The 21887-nt window shown below is 35.3% G+C and overlaps 1 protein-coding gene across 1 annotated transcript; it reads right to left on the bottom strand.

The window, feature by feature from the left end:
- Window positions 1-857: 857 nt before the first annotated feature.
- Window positions 858-20445, bottom strand: LOC138336181 (inter-alpha-trypsin inhibitor heavy chain H3-like). The gene is made up of 13 exons (XM_069285526.1): window positions 20262-20445; window positions 16770-16996; window positions 14901-15011; window positions 14389-14636; window positions 14008-14162; window positions 12883-13171; window positions 11144-11835; window positions 10322-10412; window positions 8728-8862; window positions 6070-6561; window positions 3869-3982; window positions 3294-3572; window positions 858-2913 (listed from the first exon to the last, which is right to left on the bottom strand). Exons 1-13 carry the CDS (start codon window positions 20325-20327, stop codon window positions 2747-2749), a joined length of 3066 nt encoding a protein of 1021 aa, XP_069141627.1. The 5' UTR covers window positions 20328-20445; the 3' UTR covers window positions 858-2746.
- Window positions 20446-21887: the final 1442 nt, after the last annotated feature.

Here is a 21887-nt window from a genome sequence, read left to right as displayed (position 1 = left end):
GTCGATTCACGCGCTTTATATAGGGGTCGGTGAGTCGTCGGATTGTAAAACAAAAATGGCTGTCCTTGACAGGGGAATGTCTCATAAACGATTCTTGAAATACAAGTATATACTTATTTTTTTTTAATCACTGTAATAATTTTTAACTTGCATTGTCAGCTTTAAGAAATGAATATGGAAATATGTTCTTATCTTTTATTTTTAATAGATCTTTAAGCAGTGACACTTTTTAATAATTGTTTGCATTATTATCATGGCTATTCAGGTTAACCGATTAGATACTTTTATTTCAACTCTAAGGGATCCTGCAGGTAGAGCGTAAGAATTGTATCTGCTGCCCCTATTGAATGATGGTAAAAGGCGATTAAATTAGTGATCTTATCTTTTTTTCTTTCTACATTATTTTCTTATTCCAAACGTCTCCCTTGACACCACCTCACTTTTGACATTTGGTTGAGAAGTCGCCCCTTTGAGGAAGGCGTTGGGTTCTGTCCCCTAGCGGAGTCACACCATGGTCTTTAAAAGTGGTAGTTTTTACTCCTGTTTAGCACTCAGCATAAAGAGAGTGGGACGACTGGTTGTCAGTATAATGTGACCGGATGGGGTTTGTTGCTTGGTGTCTTCGGCGGCATGCTTCCGTGATATAGCACTATAAAAGGGCGACAGTTGCACTATAGAAGAAGACACAACACGAACATACCACAGTCTCCTAAAACACACGCTAAGCACTGCATACATGGGAGGTCGTCCTTACATTAACCTGGATGTTAATAAGACGTTAATTAATCAAACAAACAAACAAATGAATATACCTTTTGTTGACTTTAAGTCAGTAAATAAAACTCGAAGACATTAAATCTATGTGTTTTCTTTATTACATTAACCAGATTAACCAAATACGAATTTATGGACGGATTGTCAGTTCTCATTGTAAAAAGGCACTTCTAAAATTAAATGATTTCTCGACAACCTACATATAAAGTACCCTGTGACAACTAAGATTGGTAATATGTAACTTTATTATACCTCAAGTGAGAATCCTGCTTTCTGATTGGTCGAGAGATATTTGGTAATTTACACTATCACACGGCAGGTAACATTAGAACAATAGGAAACAATAGACACGTTCGTAGCAACCCCCTAGCAACGGGTGATAGTGTATTTTTGACAGTGCAAAATATTAACCGCTCGAAAAAGATGTGCACTCGTTTTTTTCCCGACGCGCCTCGGGTGACAGTGATATCCTCGGGGTGACACTAGGCACTGTCACCCTCTAATGCAGGTAGTATTGGTATAATATATACATGTAACACAGTTTCCTTGTTTTACTTTTTTATTATGTTTTCTAAAAAGGAATAGAAAGTTGATATGGTGTCAACCTAGCCGAGGCTTTACCCTTGACAAACTGCACTTAAACAGTTAGCATTAAATAAGTACTCCGAAAATACGCATACGGTAATAAGCTTTAGTCGTCATTTGCATTCACTACATCGTATATAATGGCCGAATGTATGATTTATCACTATCTAAATGATATTGATTATTTTCGTTCAGGAAAATAACGCGTAGTTTCTATGCAAAATGTTGATGTTCAACATCAACAAGTGGTCTCCTATACGTATATCTATTTAATTTTGTTAAAACTATTATACACGGATTTAAGTTTCTCCGTCAATTTTATATTACTCACTCAATAAGACCAATTCAATGACAAAGAGCACGAACTCATACACGAAGTAGCTCTTGTCGTACCGCCGTGCTAATGTTATGATACATAAATCATAACACTAACTAGTCATTTTACAGAATACTATAATGAAAGGTAGTCTATGTTTTCAATGATAATATTCATAAAATCGTAAAAATGTTTAAAAAATAGACAAAGGTCACTAGACATCGCTTTCAAAGTGTTGTAAGTAAAAGACTGTGTTAATTATTCATAAGACTTGTTATTTCTTATTATGTGAAAATTAATGATTGAAAAATAAAACCATTTTTGATATTTCCGTTACATCAACACATTTTGTAAAAGCTTCAATAAATAAAAAATAGAAATAAAAGAATATTGAAAAGAGGGAAAAACCACTTTTAAAGCTATTATATTTTGCCACATAAAAAGATTCTTTATTAAAATAAAGATACTGAAATAAAAACGACCCGTGAGAGAAAATTATGGAATCAAGACAACGAAAACAAATGAAAATATCAGAATAAAATGTAAATTTAAGATGCTCTAAGTCTGATAAATAGTATTTTGTCTCTATCAAAAATAGGAGCTGACGAATAAGTACCTTTTTAAGTTTTAAAAGTTACCTACTTTACACCATTACCGCTATTGAAAAGATTGAGCTTCTTTACTACGAGAGAAAATATCCCATATATTGTGCTGATATAGCGGTTGTTATTCTGCGGCACTATGCCCTATATAGAATGAAGTAGTGATTGCACATGCATCAAAAGCAAAATAAAATATTTTATATTACTTTTGTGTTAATTAGACATATATAATCACGATTAAACACCAATTATTGTTCAAATAATGAGTATCGTTTATGTTCTGTCGGTGGTGGAGCATCTTTCATAAAAGTTACAAACTTTACCGCCTTTTTGATGTTGTTCTTGTAATCCATACAGATACAATATACCGTATATTGATACCATTGAAAGTCAGGTGACGATACTAGAAACAAAGTTGATATGAATTCCAGATTTCAACGCCATAATGCTTTCAAAATAATGAAACGAATTAGACTTTTAGTAGTATGTTTCTCTTTGTGATCCAGCACTGCATAGTTTTACTGTATTTAACACGTGTTTTCTCAGTTTGCATATGTGGCCCATTCAATACCTTTAATATCAGTTTGGCTTTTTTGGAGGTCTTTTTTGTTTTGAGAGTTCCCCGAACTGGAATTACTGAAAACAAAAACAAAAGCACAACTATCAATGAATTATTCTAACATCAGACACAACCATTTTTGAAATTTTAGTCATTTTGACTATCATAGGCTCCATCCCTCTTGATAAGACAATTTATTGGATATAATAACAAAATGTAAACTCGGACAAATTATGAAAATTGTCATAGTTACTATTCAGCACCTTATATTTTGTTCAGGATAATTATTGAGAGTATGGTCGATATAAACTGAAAATTATGCTCATATACATATTAAAAATGTACCATTTTGGGTAGCGTACCCATTCGAGTAGAGTCACGTGTTATTTAATTGATCAAAATAGTACTTTCGTGTTCATCGTCAAATATTTTATGAATTTTTTCAAAACATCCATACCCAGGCTTAAGCTTCTCCAGTTGTTGAAATGGGCATTTCCAGTGAAATCTGCAAGAAGGGTAAACTTATTGTTTTTGATGAACACCTCCCATCGGAGATTGTTTTCCTCTCCCAATACTAAATAGTTGGGGGCTGTATGTTGAACACCCCCCTCAATACGGACCCCGGGTAAAAGTTCAGTAGTGGTGTTCGTCGATCTTCTAAACAAGATCCGACTGATGTACGATTTCCTCCTTCGGCCGGACCCGGAAAAGGTGTAACCTATACTGACAGACTCGCCTGAAATATGACAAGAAAAGGAACTTTCATAATACGTGTGTTAAGAGATATGCTTCTCTACATAATTTATAAGAATCATCAGCACATGTGTGAGCCCGAAAAAAAACTTTATATAAATGACTGACACGGCGATGCCATGTCGACTAAAAAAAGGTCTACTTCTCATTCGCCTTTGTGTTGCTGAAATCAAATCAAATAATGTTTTGGTATCTTATAATTAGACTAAAGAACAAAAAAGGAAACAAAAAATGTCATGTCCCCTTCTTCAGTTGAAAACACAAGAAAAACGAATGTACCGGTATCTGGATTCCTTGTCAGGTTGTACATTGTAGTTGTGTCTACAATCGGAGGTCCAGGGTTCTTAAAGCAGAGCGGCTTATCTACACCATTAACGGAGACCAGCGTGTAACCTGTAAACCAATACAAAATATATAGTTATACAAATAGAGGACAATCTGATCAAAAAAGTTATTGGAATAAATACACGTATAGCAAATGCCAAAACGGAACAAATGCTTAATTAGGCAATTATGAAAAACAAGAGGCGAAAGGGCCTTAACGGTCATCTGACTACCTTGGCAATAGTAAATTCAATTTCATATGGTGTCACTTTGTCAGGACCATGTCAGGATCATTTTCAATTTCTTTCAACAAATTTTCTTTCAAACAAGCGGCCAAAGGGCCTTAACATGTAGGAAGTTAATTAGATATAGTGTCACGGTAGCCATCTTCGATTTGGGATCAACCAGAGATGTAACAATTTCGGATCGACCCGAAAAATAACAACACTTTGTCGGGACCATGTCAGGATCATTTCATTCAAGTTTCAGCCAAATCGCACCGGTAGAACTTGAGAAGAAGTTCAAAATGTGTTTTCAAGATGGCGGCCATCTTGGATTTCGGATCGACCCGAAAAATAACAACACTTTGTCGGGACCATGTCAGGATCATTTCATGCAAGTTTCAGCCTAATCGCACCGGTAGAACTTGAGAAGAAGTTCAAAATGTATTTTCAAGATGGCGGCTGTGGCGGCCATCTTGGATTTCGGATCGACCCGAAAAATAACAACACTTTGTCGGGACCATGTCAGGATCATTTCATGCAAGTTTCAGCCTAATCGCACCGGTAGAACTTGAGAAGAAGTTCAAAATGTGTTTTCAAGATGGCGGCTTTGGCGGCCATCTTGGATTTCGGATCGACCCAAAAAATAACAACATTTTGTCGGGACCATGTCAGGATCATTTCATGCAAGTTTCAGCCAAATCGCACCGGTAGAACTTGAGAAGAAGTTCAAAATGTGTTTTCAAGATGGCGGCTGTGGCGGCCATCTTGGATTTCGGATCGACCCGAAAAATAACAACACTTTGTCGGGACCATGTCAGGATCATTTCATGCAAGTTTCAGCCTAATCGCACCGGTAGAACTTGAGAAGAAGTTCAAAATGTGTTTTCAAGATGGCGGCTTTGGCGGCCATCTTGGATTTCGGATCGACCCGAAAAATAACAACACTTTGTCGGGACCATGTCAGGATCATTTCATGCAAGTTTCAGCCTAATTGCACCGGTAGAACTTGAGAAGAAGTTCAAAATGTGTTTTCAAGATGGCGGCTTTGGCGGCCATCTTGGATTTCGGATCGACCCGAAAAATAACAACACTTTGTCGGGACCATGGCAGGATCATTTCATGCAAGTTTCAGCCAAATCGCACTGGTAGAACTTGAGAAGAAGTTCAAAATGTGAAAAGTTAACGCACGGCGCACGGCGGACGGCGGACGGCGGACGGCGCACGGCGCACGGCGCACGGCGGACGACGACGGACGAAACATGACGACTATAGGTCATCCTGACCCTTCGGGTCAGATGACCTAAAATCATCTAGTTTTTTTTACCAGATTTGTTGATGCCATTCTAATTAGTGGGAATTTCAATGATTGAAATTTCGTTTCTCTCCTTTAAACTCTGTTTCCATTCCTATGTTAAAGGCTCAGGGTTTGAGAGAAAAAGTAAATCAAACCATGTTCGTATAGCCTTAAAGTCCCGAGGGTCAGCACAACTATTTATATTTTACCCCCGCCATATTGTACTTTTTATTACAGTTATATCCAGGTCTCAGTTTTTAAAAAAAATCAGCCCTAGGTATGGCCCTCAAACTGAACAGAGGGTCAGTCAAACCGTTTGTACAATTTTGATTCCCTAACCGAAACTAAAATTACCTATGAAACATCAGACATATGCGTTGATGTATTTAAAAATGCATTGATATCAACACAACCATCTTCTTTTGGTCATATCCTTCAGTAATTCGAAAAGCTAATGCATTACATTGTAATACCTAAGTTCCATGACCTTCTATATTATCAAAATTATGATACGGTGGTATCCGCAAATCGAATTGTCAATCATTTTCACACCCTTAAATATTGATAATCTGATACTATCAATCATTCCGTCAAAGCATTACAACACAAAATTGTAAATTCACCCATGCGAGACTCACCTGACGCCTTAATCCTGCTCCGAAGCAGTTTTCTGCTGAGCGGTGCTCTTGTTGTGAGTTGAGTGGAGCCGACGGTAGGAGAACTATGCGTTGTCGTTGATGAAGGAGAAACACTCGGGGTTGCTGTTTGTTGAACTATTCGAGTAGTTGTTGGTTGGAATACCCCTGTGGTAGTAGGTAGGCCTGTGCTGGTGGGTTGGGTCGTGGTAGGCTGCGGTACTCTAGTTGTCGTTGTGTGGTGTGCTCCCATTGTGGATGGCTGCCTCGCTGTTGTGGTGATAGAATGGCGTGTGCCAGTCGTTGTAGATTGTGGAATGGTGCCTGTCGTTGATGTGAAGAGACGTAATGACGGCATAATGGGGGGTAATTGTGGACGCAGGTACGAGAATACGGTATCGAGATCGGAATCAATATCCATAGACGACAGGGTATCAATGCGTTGCGGCCTCGGCCGCCGCCGTCTACTGAACTTTGCTCGTCGTGATCCTGAATCTGAAGAAACCAGTCATCTATACAGTATAAAGCATTACATAACAGCATCGTGAAATATCATGACGGAATTCAAAGGCTAAAATAAGATTGATTTTCTCCCGAATGGATCTGGTGTGAAGGAACCAATTATAAACATGACTGATTTTTAACATAGACTATACATTACGAGGTATCGAACCACGATCCACTTGACCACATTTCTAAGAATGCCCAAGTTTAGTAATTCCAACCGAACTAAAGGAAATAATCTATTTGTTTTGTTTGGTTCAAAACTATTTCTGTTATCAAAGAAAAAATATGAAGTTTTTACGAACATCTTATATCTATCCTTTGTTATCATGCTAAATCCGACTTTCTGCTTGGAAAATTATTTTCCTTCAATAAAATAAACAATCCGAGAATGGCGCAACACCCGACGTTATCGTGACTTCACAATAGAGATATCAACATTGCGTATTGATTTGAAAATCCCTTGGAAAATCAAAGGAATCATATGTTTAAACGTACACGTATATCATTTTATCTAATAAAGTAGTTTGAAAATTGATCATAAGCACTGATGTCACTATTTTTAATTTAATCGGACTATAAAAATCTTTGTAACCTTTTGTGTGAAAACACTGATACGCTATGCGGGTTAACATAGTTTGCCAACAAAATTTAAACAAAAGTCATGAATAGACTCTTGTCAAAAGTCCAGATTAGTATAATTTACTCATTTATTTAATTAATATTTCATATGATAATTTCATTCGATATCGAAAGGGTGATGTTAGAATGAAAACATTTTAATATGTGCTGATAATCGTCTTGTTTCAGACATAGGAAATGAGGAATACACAGTTAAAGAATTCAGGTAAACTGAAAACGTGCATGAATTATGGAAATTGGTCTACACATGGATTGGCTTCATTTTTACATACTTTGTTTTCCGCTATTCATGTGCCTGCTTGTTATGTTCTTGTTATTACATATGATTCATAAGTAATGCATTTTATATATGTTTGTTGTTAACTTTTTACATTTTAATGTTTTGTTTTTTATGCCTAACGATAAATATAAATGTAATTTATTCAGCCTTAATTTTTATTTATAACATCATCATTATGTTTTAAATTAATATTTATCCTTTGCTTAGCTGATTGTGATCTTTGCCTGCAAATCGTATATATTATTCCTCTTAGGTACTAGGTATGATGCTATATAACATAATACTTGTCGCCATGATAGCTCATATTAGCTATGTGTGTTTATGTATTAGTTGTTAATTATATGCGACTCTAGACATCATTGTATTGTATCTTATGATACTCAATTGGCATACTGTCTTGCACAACGAAATCACTAATCTAACGAAGAGAGATAAATAGGATATCTCCATACATTGAAGGTACACTGAGACATCTCTACCCGAGGAGTAGATTCACGACTGTTTAACCCGAGGCTTGCTAAGAATTAGACTGTCATGAATCTCCTCCGAGGGTAGAGATTTTAAGCAGGGAATGATCCTTTTTCTGCCCCTGAAATCCCTCTCCAACCCCCCAACCCCCCCCCCTAAAAAACACCTACATACCTGTTTTCCAAAAAGAAAAAACGAAGACAAATTTTGATGTACATGTACTAACTTCAAAGAAATATATTATTAACATACAATCTATCAAAAGCATTTAAATATAGTCATTTGTATGGGTAAGCATCAATAGTCATTTTTATGGGTAAGCATCAACGAAATATGATTAGGTAGGTTGTTGACTTCCGAATGGGATTATCATTAGGTCAAAGTTCACGCGCGTAAAGCATGCGTCCGAGGTGATATGGATTATCAAATTGAACTGTGCAGATTAATGTTTATTTGCATATGGTGTTTTACAACTTCCGGTCTATCATGCGAAACTGTTTTAAGCGTGCAGACTGCCTTTCCCTGGATTAACCAGAGAAATCTTCATCAGAAGTGCAGATATCCCTGTCTGATGGGGTAGAATATAAAATCTGAATTACTGATTCCGGTCAGTATACAGATTCAGCAACAAGGCTACCTATAACATACATGACACTGCGAGATTGTCACTCCCACACCCCCGATAACGGAATGTTAGATTACATCGTACTAATTATGGCTGTTGTATGATTAATCATTGATGTTATAAGCTTGCTAAATGCACTTACTTAATCGTCTACCAGGTGTGTTGTAGGTAGGGCGCGACGGAGGCGGAGCAACGCCCTGTGACCCATATACTCGTCCTCTGGAAGATAACTTCGGCTGTGGAGATAACATATGACTTATGGTATCCTCTTCCAATGCTGTAAAGTTACAAATATATACATTGCCAATTATGTTCACAAAGAGATTGATTTAAGTTAACAAGTCAAGATGATAAAGAAATTTCTACCACAGCGACGATTTCGGTTGGTCAGCGCGAGGCTTGACCTGGATAAATTTGACTACCAAATGAGTGAAATGGCAATCACTTTCTTGAAAATTATTTATCAAATATGAATTGTGTTTTTAAAAAACGTTTCAATATTTAGCATACAAAACTGTATTTATATTAGTCAGAAGAAACAATACAAACTGGTGAGACCCTATTCTGTATTTGCACATCACAGAATTATCTGCCCTTGCGACTAGGTATCGATTGTGGAGTCATATGTTTGCGAGTCATATATTTCGGAGAAAAATGACGCGAATTCTGCTCACAATAATGACGTCACAATGGATTCCTACTCGTAAGGGAGGAAATTCTGCGATACACAAAGACGGAATAAAATAATGATTACAACATAACGTTATATCATGTAATATTGTTTATGTCAGTCGCATATCCCGTCATTGCATATTAGTTATCTTCATTGCTGTAGGTATCGTTTATTATATATATCATTATTTAATGAAAGAATCTGTCGTCGTTTGCTACGAAAATTGTAAATTTACTCTGGCAAACACATGACGTCATAATCAATATCTACCCGTAAGAGCAGATAACTATGTTGTATAAAAAGACAGAATTGAATGGAGTTTTAAAAAATGTCCGTTTGTAAAACAGGCATAAGTCAGGGATAAGATTATTTTATATACGTCCCTTTCAGAGACACTGCGCGGTATTAGGACGACGCCTTGAAAACATCATTTACTTGTTTTCCCATTCTTCACAGGTTTATTCCGTGCTTATTAGGGGAAACATGCGCTAGACAATTACGTGACGTCATCAATACATCCAGCCTAACATGTATTGTCGATTACGTCATCAATTTTGACGCATAACGAAGTTCTTTTGTTAATGGTGCGTTGAAAATTCTGGACAGTAACTGAAATGTCATAATTTTTGTTGGAAATATGGGAAAAAAGAATTTTCATGGATATGTAAGGTGGACAAGGATATCTCAACCCCCGTGAAAGATTTTGGCCGCCAATCCTATTTAAGACTCAGGTTGACAATCTAAAATCTTTCACTCGGGTTGAGTTATCCATGTCCACTTGACATATCCATGTTAGATTCTATTAATCTTTGTCAGAGATAACGATGAGAAGGGTAGCAAAAACAGCAAGCTAATGATTTTCTGAAGTCTTCAAAATTATAAATCTCATTTTATATTTACCTTAACAAAAATCTCAAGTCGTTTTGGTACGGTACATTGTGCACTTGTGCTTTTGTAAGAATTAAAATGTTACACTGGTTTGTGATGTTTGAATTTCAGATCATCCTTTGATATACCGGTACCTTCAGTTAATAGCTAGTGAGAAATTTGTACATTAACTCACCTAGTTCATCGTCCACAACTTCTACCGGAGACACCTGTAGTTCGTCAGGTAGAGTAACAACCATAGATGTAAACTGTGTCACAAAATGGTACTGAAACGGTAGACATGTATCGAATGTAAACTGAGTCACAAAATGGTACTGAAACAGTAGATATACATTATAAATATTTGTACTATCGCGATAATGTAATGTAGAAGTCAGAGTAATGGTTGATAAACAATTTAGATATATCAACTTTAAATCAGTGATTATATAAACATTAAAGTATCAGGAAATTGTATGACTTGACAACGTTCCAAAACGTTACTGACACTAACAATACCGGTATATTGCTGGCATATTGTGTTATTGCAGGTCGAGTTATGTAAATGTGACTTTGCCGAGATAAGTATGCTTACTAGTCGAGTTATAACACGACTTATTGAAGTCGAGCAGTCAAGTTTTAACACGATTTATTGAGATGTCTATATCCTAGACAGTTGACCTACCTTATTACCACAAGATTCATGAAAGTCAGTCACTGTAGTGTAAGCCGACTTTCCAATATCAACATGTCGATAAGTTGTGTTAACTCGTCTTACCGACATCAAAATCTTAACCAATTGTATCATAAACCGACTGGTCGACTTAATTATCCTGCCAAAATCAAGTTATCGTAAAGGGACCTACAATAACACCATGACAGAATATACAACGGAATGTAAAAGCAGTAATGATAACAGCTATTGGTTCCACTAGTCAACATGGGAGTAATATTTTTGTTGTAAAATATATAAGTTACAATATGCATTTTATAAAGATAACATGAAGGTAATTTATACCTTTAAGGCCATTTCAGTGATGTTCTGTTTAAATTCCTCCTGAGATTGTTCATCAGTCGCAGCCTCCATTTGTCGAGTCCACTGTTTTATCGTGAGGTAGGCCCAGAGTTTCTCTGTGATATCAATAATATCCGAGTCTTGGATGATATCTAAGTTTGTGGTGATGGCACTGTCGGGCACCACGAAGTCCACCGGACCATTGGCACCAACACCTCTGATACGGGGCTGTAGGTCAATCACGTTCTCGCCTGTCATCTTTCCAGCAATGACTACCTCTGACCCAGAGTGATAATATTCACCCACATCACAAAATAGGATACCTCGAATAGGCCTATCATTGCTCAGGTATTCATATGTTACGTCTTTTAGAACGACCGTTGATACTTCAGAATAAAAATTAGATATTTGCAGACTTGCATCTGAATCCTCATATATTCTCCTACCGAAGCCGTTGTTCTGTACTGCCATTCGTTTAACCAAGTTAAAGTCGGCATTTTGGCCAAATGCTAGTGAGAAAACAGGTACCTGGTCCTCATTCCGTTGTGCTACTCTTGATAATATCCGTGAGGGATCGGTTTCTCCACTTGTGGGCTCACCATCTGTCAGGAAAATAATGACAGCAGATCGATTTCTATCAGCCCGGGATTCCAACAGCGATATCCCTTCTAGCATGGCAGCCTGGATATTTGTCCCTGGTGACAGAATATATACACATATGTACATACCTTTGTTAATTATTACTGAAAACCAACTTATTCTCCCGCGCGATTGTATTTCACGTATATCGCGGACGATCAAAACTCATGAAGGAAGACGGCTAATTTCCAATCAGACTCTAAAGTATCTTTTACTTTAGACATTGTCAAGCAAATATACTAGGTTAACTATGAAATTTTGTAAAATATTTACAGTCAGTGATGAATTGATAGTATAAACCCCATTGATTTCAACCTAAGGATACTAAGTATTATTTTTCGATAAATTGAGTATGTCACGTGCAGTTTGGAGCCACGCGAATGAATATGTATATGATGATCCGCATCAGAAACTGTTAGTATTTTCAGTACCGATCGTACGACCGAAGAACATTTTGAACACATACATGAACGTTTGTTAATACAAATGTAGAGAAGTTAAATTGTTTATTTTGCTACCTTATCCCTTTCAGCAATGCTTTCGCGCATATGATAAATGTAAAATGTTGTACAATGTACAGTTTTTCACATTCCGATGACGTGGCAATGTTTACATCTTATGTCAGCAACACTGTGTCACAGACGCCGTGTCACAACTATGTTAAATATCCTGCCACGCTATGAACTTTGGAAGTGTGGGTAATCACACTACGTAAACGTCTAAAATCAAGTTGAATTGCACTGTGGAGGTTGTTTTTACATCAGATAAATAAAAAGACTTATTTTTCATCTGACGGAACTGATTTTATTTGTATGTTCATTGATGAATTGATTGGCGGGAACGCCCTCGACTTCGAGAGGCTGTTGCAAATGCCTGTCAGAGCAAAACGATATAATTCGATTTCAATCTTTAAAATGTCATAAACACTAAATATGGTAAATATTGAGCTATCAAAATAACAGTTAAGACTGTAAATATACGATGGACTGTTTCATGGACCAATTCGCTTTTCATTCCAAGTATCATCTACCCTACTCAACTTCGTCCTTCCAAAAAGGCCACCAGAAAGGTACTTTAACCTTAAAAATAATAATAAAACTCACCGCCATTCGCGCGTATCCTATCCACATATTGTTTTGCATTTTGAATATATTCTTCAGATGCCGGCAATAAATCTTCCCCTAGCCATCTACTTATTCTGCTGTCAAACGATATGATGTTGAAATTGTCTTCTGGGTTCATCTCGTTCAGAATAGTAGCCATAGCTTCTTTCAATTGCCGTATTTTCGTACCACTCATTGATCCGCTTTTGTCAAGAACGAAGACGATGTCTTTTGGTCTCGGTTCGAGACCACTTGGGGCGAAGAAATGAACGAAGTAACCATTGACTAACTGCAAAAATACAATCACTACAGTATTTAGTCTTAATGTCATAAATGGGACAAAGAAGTAATTCTAACAGTGTTGTCTGGATAATGGCGAATTTTCGAGACGATCTGCACTTTGTTTAAGACACAAAAAGAACTAATTGAATGTATTATGGACGGTAACGGATGTTCACAGAACATACAGACACATTACAGGGACAATGAAGATGTGTATTGTCTGGATAATCCCTTCGATGTCGGTATAATTAGTTGTTTATCTAATAAAAGCCATATTAAAATGGTGTGCAGTTTAATTATAAATTAGAGATATATATAATTTATAAAAATGTATATATCATTTTTATGTAAGTACATTATATGAGATATCATATATGAGATATCATTTTTATGTAAGTACAGTATATGAGATACTTCATGTTAATAGTAATACATATTTATCCTACAACTGGCTCACATACTGACCGAGAAATACTGCCAGATAAACTTGTGCTTATCAGTCAATACGAAATGCTTTATCCGTCAATACGATCAAGTGAATTTATACCACATTTGAAGGAACATTTGTAAAGTAATTCTTTGATGGAAATTATTGTTTTTTGTGTATTTTTATATTGTGTCAGTGATATTACATACTGAATATAATTACTGATACTGTTTGCGAATGCGCTTATATATTTCCTAAGGTAACGTTAGTATAAAGGAAAGCCAAGATGACTCGGCGAGTCCTAAGTCTTTCCTAGGCACCAAAATAAACATTGTATTGTAAGAAATTAACCATGTATTATATATAAACCATGTATTATATATAAATATTATCTGTACGCGGGAGATCATACTTACTAGTACATCTCCTCCATCGCTATGTCGCTCTACATCGTATGAGACCCTGAACTGACCATCTATGCCCATTGGAGTCTGTTGTTCCAGAGATGGCTGGTATCGTATGTGAACATTACGGTCAGATAGACGCTCAATGACCGCCAGATCGTTTGTAGCTTTAATAAAAATCGATAATGAAACATGGCTTTTTAAAGTTAAATTTAAGTATCTATTCCCATTTTTTGTTAGAATGCAATTAAAATGCAGATTAATTAATGTTGACATGCCCCCTCCGCAAAAAAAGAAGATAAAAACAATGTTTAAAAAAATCAACACAGCAGACAAAATAGTTTACTAACACTGCAACTGTAAGAGTTGATTACACCGAAAGTATATACTTACAACTAGTGTCGATACTGTTGAGTAAGTCATTCGTGATTGGAGGTACTTTGAGATCAGTTATCGCCCTTGACTCAAAGATGTCTACATCTACGCGCAGGTCCGCCACGGGTTCTCCTGGTTTAACGTATATCACGTGATTGTAGGCACTCAACTTCCGCTGTAACATTTCCTGATAGCGAAGTTCAAATGTGATTTTTTCCTCTGCCGCTACGTTTACATCAATGTTGAACATGTTTGTTTCCCTTGGCCTACAATAATAAAGCGTGCAATTCTTATGACATATTCTATACAATTGCTTTATATAAGAATTTTAATTTCACATCAAATTTTAATAGACGAAACATTTTTTTTACTGGATTGATTAATATGCTCGTTCAATATTGTATGCGCTTATTTTGAATATTAACAAGCACCCGTTGTCATAATCTATCATTTTTCACGTAAACTGATCGTACCAGTTGATTTCATGCATAACTAATTACTTTGCAGCATTCCTGGGTGTTTATACTTACCTGACAGCTATATGGGCCGCTGTTCTCCCCTGTGATACCGCCTTGTCGTACTCTTGACGGGCCACTTCCTTTGTCTTAACCTCGCCAGTGTAACTCTGGTTCCTCACAGTTCTGAATACATAATATCAATAATACACAAATCACCTTTTACAAATTTTAACCACGAAGTAACATCATTTTGCATCTCATTAACCGTATACCAATGGAATTACGACTTGATACTGAACTCTTGATACGACTATGCACTTACAATGTAAAGTAAGTGATGGAAGCTTCATTACGGAGAGTGACACAACTGTGTACTTACAATATAAATTTAGTGATGAAGGCTTCAGTAGGGAGAGTGATAACAGAACTGTATACTTACAACGTAAGGTTAGTGATGAAAGCTTCATTACTAAGAGTGATACAACTGTATACTTACAATGTAAAGTAAGTGATGGAAGCTTCATTACGGAGAGTGACACAACTGTGTACTTACAATGTAAAGTTAGTGATGAAGGCTTCATTAGGGAGAGTGATAACAGGACTGTATACTTACAATGTAAAGTTTGTGATGAAGACTTCATTACGGTGAGTGATACAACTGTGTACTTACAATGTAAAGTTAGTGATGAAGGCTTCATTACGGAGAGTGATAACAGGACTGTATACTTACAATGTAAAGTTTGTGATGAAGACTTCATTACGGTGATTGATACAACTGTGTACTTACAATGTAAAGTTAGAGATGAAGGCTTCAGTAGGGAGAGTGATAACAGGACTGTATACTTACAATGTAAAGTTAGTGATGAAGGCTTCATTACGGAGAGTGATAACAGGACTGTTTACTTACAATTTAAAGTTTGTGGTGAAGACTTCATTACGGTGAGTGATACAACTGTGTACTTACAATGTAAAGTTAGTGATGAAGGCTTCATTACGGTGAGTGATAAACTGTGTACTTACAATGTAAGGTTAATGATGAAGGCTTCAGTAGGGAGAGTGATAACAGGACTGTATACTTACAATGTAAAGTTTGTGATGAAGACTTCATTACGGTGATTGATACAACTGTGTACTTACAATGTAAAGTTAGTGATGAAGGCTTCAGTAGGGAGAGTGATAACAGGACTGTATACTTACAATGTAAAGTTTGTGATGAAGACTTCATTACGGTGAGTGATACAACTGTGTACTTACAATGTAAAGTTAGTGATGAAGGCTTCAGTAGGGAGAGTGATAACAGGACTGTTTACTTACAATTTAAAGTTTGTGGTGAAGACTTCATTACGGTGAGTGATACAACTGTGTACTTACAATGTAAAGTTAGTGATGAAGGCTTCATTACGGTGAGTGATAACAGGACTGTATACTTACAATGTAAAGTTTGTGATGAAGACTTCATTACGGAGAGTGATAACAGGACTGTATACTTACAATGTAAAGTTAGTGATGAAGGCTTCATTACGGTGAGTGATAACAGGACTGTATACTTACAATGTAAAGTTTGTGATGAAGACTTCATTACGGTGATTGATACAACTGTGAACTTACAATGTAAAGTTAGTGATGAAGGCTTCAGTAGGGAGAGTGATAACAGGACTGTTTACTTACAATGTAAGGTTAGTGATGAAGACTTCAGTAGGGAGAGTGATAACAGGACTGTTTACTTACAATGTAAGGTTAATGATGAAGGCTTCAGTAGGGAGAGTGATAACAGGACTGTTTACTTACAATGTTAGTGATACGATTGTATATTTACAATGTAAAATTGGTGATGAAGGTTTCGTTAGGGAGAGTGATACGACTGTATGTACTTACAATGTAAAGTTTGTGATGATGACTTCATTAGGGAGTGATTATACGACTACACATGTATGTACTTACAATGTAAAATTAGTGATGAAGGCTTCATTAGGGAGAGTGACTTCAAATGTAGTCTGATGAGCCTGATTGGACGGATTGACGATCTTACTGGTAACAAGCGTAGTGGCGAATCTGTATCGGATGTCAGACTTGATGTGAAGGTAGTAGATCTTTGGTCCGACGTGGTGGTCAACAAGGTTAAGGTCAAGGTCAAGGTCAAGATCAGGGATAATTGGACCTCCTGATACCTAAAATTACCCATTATCTAATAAATAAGATTTTTCATATCATTGTCAACATCTTTCTGACGATACTTGAAAGCTACAAATTGTTGTTTATTGTTATTAAATTCTAATATTTATGATAATACTAATCTCAGAACTGAATCATTCGGTAACTGACTTGCTACTTTACATTCGGCTTACAGCATGACCGTGGATATGGGAATATGTTTGCATGTGCTCGAGAATGCAATGTTCAACACTCTTTGAACTAGGCCTGGTAGCATTGGTTAGCTTCCTTCTTAGACAATAATTGTAGTGGAATCTGTAATTTCTTTTCCATCTTCGACGTTTCATTATATGGAGAAAAAAATTGTAATGTTTTATAACACAAACTTTATTAACAATAAACCGTCATATTTAAATTCAATATCATGTTTTCTAGTTTTGTGTTTCATTACTCTTATCTTACAGGCTTGCCATGATGTAATATTTGCATTAAAACTGATTAAAATTTATTAAAATAACATTTATGCAGACAGTTACTTTAGCATTTGTCCTTCCCAATGTTTAATTTGATCGGAAGGATACCCTGATATGCACTAGTGGTGATTAATGCATCATGTGACAGAATACTGGATTCTGATTGGCTTCACACATGGATACTAATTGCAATATTGATGTGGCATGCTATTTGATGTAAATATATTGTGATGGTGCTATAACATAACGACATCATATAACGTTGTGCTTCGACCAAGACGTCCATCGTACAGATTGTGTTGTACGAGGAAGAAAACACTTCTACAGAAGATACTTTACTAGCCCAATATTTATCTACTTTTCTACTGTTTAGTTAATAAACTAAATTTCGTTTAAAGAAACATGTTTTTGAGATAATTTTTGTAATATAACCACGTTTAATAACATGCTGTGGAAAAGATGATGGCTTTAAAAGGTTTCCTTTGGGGTGTTTCTTTTACGATGAATTGTTAAAGGTCCCATACGCATGTCACGGAGATGTACCATTATGGCATGGTCTAGAGGGCACTATTACCTCATAACATTGTTTCATCATGGAATAGTCTCATCGCCTTCGGCTCGGGCTCTATTCTATCCCTCGAAAATACTATGACGCCATAGTGACCTCGTATCCAGGCCATGATAAATGAATAATAATCATTCGCACTCATTTATTTTAAGATTCCTATACAAACAAATGACGTATGTGTGACCACCCATTAAACTCCATCATAGTCACTTCCAAGCCCGTGTAATGGAAACGAAGGAGGAGATAACACTATGTTACCATAAAGCCTCGAGTAGAGGTTTTAACCTGACTTTAAATCTCGATTTTAAACAACCAAACCATGTCCACATATTACTGAAATTCAAATCCAGAATACTTCTTATCTACTTTTGATAATACTTCTTATCAAATAAGTACTGTTTTAGCTGCTGGAGTATGCGACACAGGTATGGTCACCGCTGCTATAAAAAGTCCAAATATAACAATTGAAAATGTCAAACGAAGGGCAACTAAATGTGTTGACTCTATTGAAAATATCACCTTAATAAAGCAGGACTTACAAGCTCACAGTATAAGCGTAAATGAAATATGAGGTTGAGGTATATAAAATTCTTAATGATATTTTTATACTTACAAACACTCTGTCATGCAATTAAAAAAATTCATGAAACTATTGCCAATGTCCGAAACTTGACCGGTAATTTAGCAGTAAGTAAATACATATTATAAAATTCTTCATTATAATAAACCGTTATTTATTCCAAAGTCAAATCAACAGTATTGGTATCCGTCATGCGAATTACCAAAATTCGATATTGTCTAAATCGTTTGTTTTTCTATGCCTCGATATATTGAACATGTGTTATTGTCAAGTTCAGAGAATTTTATAAATTTGTTTTTGTTTTATTTCTGAAGTGATTTTTGTAACATCTAACTTTGTCATTGTTACATGTACCGTGCTTGTTCGTTTGATATCTTGATCATGGGGAAATATCCCTGATTGCATGGTAAAATCATATTTATTAATTTCTATTTTGTTCATTTCTAGACATACATAAATATAACTATATATATATGTATGTACACATATGCAAGGTAACGTTTTGTGCCGTCTTGTTTTGTTCAATACGATGAATATTGAATAAAAAAAAAAATAAAAAATTTAATTCATTAATATGTTCGATGTCAAAATTAGGAATGACAAGCTTCATTTATTGATATTTATTATCCATTGATGGTTAGTTAAAACGAAATGATGGCGACACATAATTTGTTGATGGTATTTGGAAAGGATCATTATCAATATCATTATATCACAAAAGAACGCCATGATATCTATGCAAATAGCAATGATGATTTTTTGTAAAACTTTAATGTCCGGGAGAGATATGTTTTACTGTTAGTTATGGATATCAAATGATAATGTATTTTAACTTTCACTTGCCACAGATCTGTGTATTCCAAATAAAGGCGCGATTTGTTACTTTTTGAAATAGGAATAAATAACGTAATTTATGTTTATGTAAGTACAGAAAAAATACAACATTGCCGTATTTATAACAAATATGAAAAATCAATTAAAATGGGAGTCTAACTTTGCAATGCTTTCCGATAAATCTAATTTTTGACGTATTTCATAGCGTAATTTAAAAAAAAAGCATATAATTGTAAGTTAAAACATAAGCTTATATACAAACTAAAACATTCCAAACGCAAATTAAATATCCATACTGTAAGTTATCATTTTATAAGGAATTCTGTCATTTTTGCTTATCGACACGTGTATAATTATGTTAATGTATTATGATAAATATCTGCTATCTATAGATATTCACTACATATATCAGCTATCTTTGAAATACCCTTAATTATACAATGCCATGGTTTTTTTTGTTCAGAGCGATAATTGTTTAACTGAATATAATTTCCAAAGACATTATTTTTTCTATGAAATCTGTATAGGAAAAATATCACACTGTATTGTAATGTAAAGAAGAACATTATATGTATGTATAGTAATTAATGAATAACTAAATTATATCCAAAATATATCATTTTTTAGGAAATATCTTAAGAAATATTAACATTATACTATATTGTAATGTACATAGTATGTGTATGAATATATAGTCAGCATTACATAACAACATTGTATCCCTTGTATCCCAAAGATATAATTTATAAAAGTATTAGCACAACACTATATTTTAATGCAATTAGTATGAATATGTAGTAAGAAATGTATAACTTAATTGTACCTACCGTCTGACAAAGGATGGCCAATGTTCCTATCAGGATACGCAGTGGTAAAGACTTTATTCGCTGCATTTTGATTTCCTTCTGAGGACAGACTGACGAATCCTCAGTATTTATACGCTATCCACACCATGGTGTTGATTTAAGAGCACAAGATCAAAGCCAACATTTGGAAAACCCGCGGAAAATCCCAGGAAATTCAAAACAGAAATGTGTGTAAACAAGTATGACCTTGACTTGATTCTCAGCGTCAGTACCAAAACATTGAGCGATGAGTCACCCTTAGGGAGGGAGAATATCCCGTCTATTTCCCAATTTACTCTAGTATAACCCTGATTACCTACGGTTTCATACAAAATAGTTCCAGATGTTTGGAAGTAAGAGATAGAGTCTGGATTTGTCTCTATATTTGATTGCAGTGTATTATAGTTAGTAGTGCATAAATTAAACTAAATGTATTCGTTTTCATATTTATGATTTTGCCTTATGATAGCAATATAAATGGAATTTTTTGTTTTTTTCTTTCTTTAATTTCAATCCCAACTAACCGAGGAGGGCAGGATTTACAAGTTCAGACGCATTTTTGGATCCGAAGTAGACAAGGATTTCATGAAAAGTGCCAAAAAATCTTAACTAAATAAATAAGTGTTTCAGTAATCGACTCCATGATCAGGTGTGAAAATAATTTTATTAGAGTGAAATAAGAAAACTTCTTCTAATGTTTCCCATGTTACAAAAACAGTCTACATCGACAGCTGACACGGATGTAATATTTATGTTTTTTTTATAATTTCAAAAGATAGCATGCTGTTGTGAAAAAGATTTTCCAAAAATATATATAAAGATATATATTCGCAGTTAGTAAATGCATTTTTTATCTGACATTGGAAATTGATCTTCATTCATTGGCTTCTAAAGTCTAGCAATCATCAACGCAATTGCTATGTTAACGTTATTGCGCCAGTGGAAAAACATGTCAATCATTAAAATAAATTATATCATGTATACGAAGTTGTAAATGAAATTATTTGAACGAGACTTCAAACGCCATACACGCAATAGGTCAATTTGGTGTAAGGATTCCTCAGTTCTACTAATAATCTAGGCATAATGATAATAACATGTTGATATAAATAAACTATGCATGCGTACACGGAGGAGGTCGTGGGTTTCTCCAAACCTGGGGCGGGTTACTCTGTAAATAGGTCAGTCGTGCAACAAGAACATTATTAGGTACAGAAAATTGAAGCTTTGTTATAGGCTATGTACCATAAAATTTCACTGTAAAATATGAATTCCGTCTTTAAGACATTAGAAAGTTATCTTCCTTTCGGAAAGGAATCGATTTTGACGTCATGATTTTGTGAGAGAAATTCACGTCTAGTTATCTGAAAAAAATATGTCTTACCGCTCACAAATTGATTTGCCAGTAGCCTTCTTTAAAAATATATCAGTAATGATTAATAAGTCTCAGAATAAAAAAAACACGCTACCCTTACCCCTGCATTTTGAGGTTCCAAATGCATTTTCAGCCATTTTTGCTAATTTTAACCCTTTAAAGAAAAAGTTCTGGTATTACTTTCATCAATATTTTGTCTATCAATAGGGAAAGGGTCGTTCTTTCACTTTTTT

The sequence above is a fragment of the Argopecten irradians genome, chromosome 12 (assembly GCF_041381155.1).
Source record: "Argopecten irradians isolate NY chromosome 12, Ai_NY, whole genome shotgun sequence".
Lineage (NCBI taxonomy): Eukaryota > Metazoa > Mollusca > Bivalvia > Pectinida > Pectinidae > Argopecten > Argopecten irradians.
This window is presented reverse-complemented; position numbering and strand designations above follow the sequence as displayed.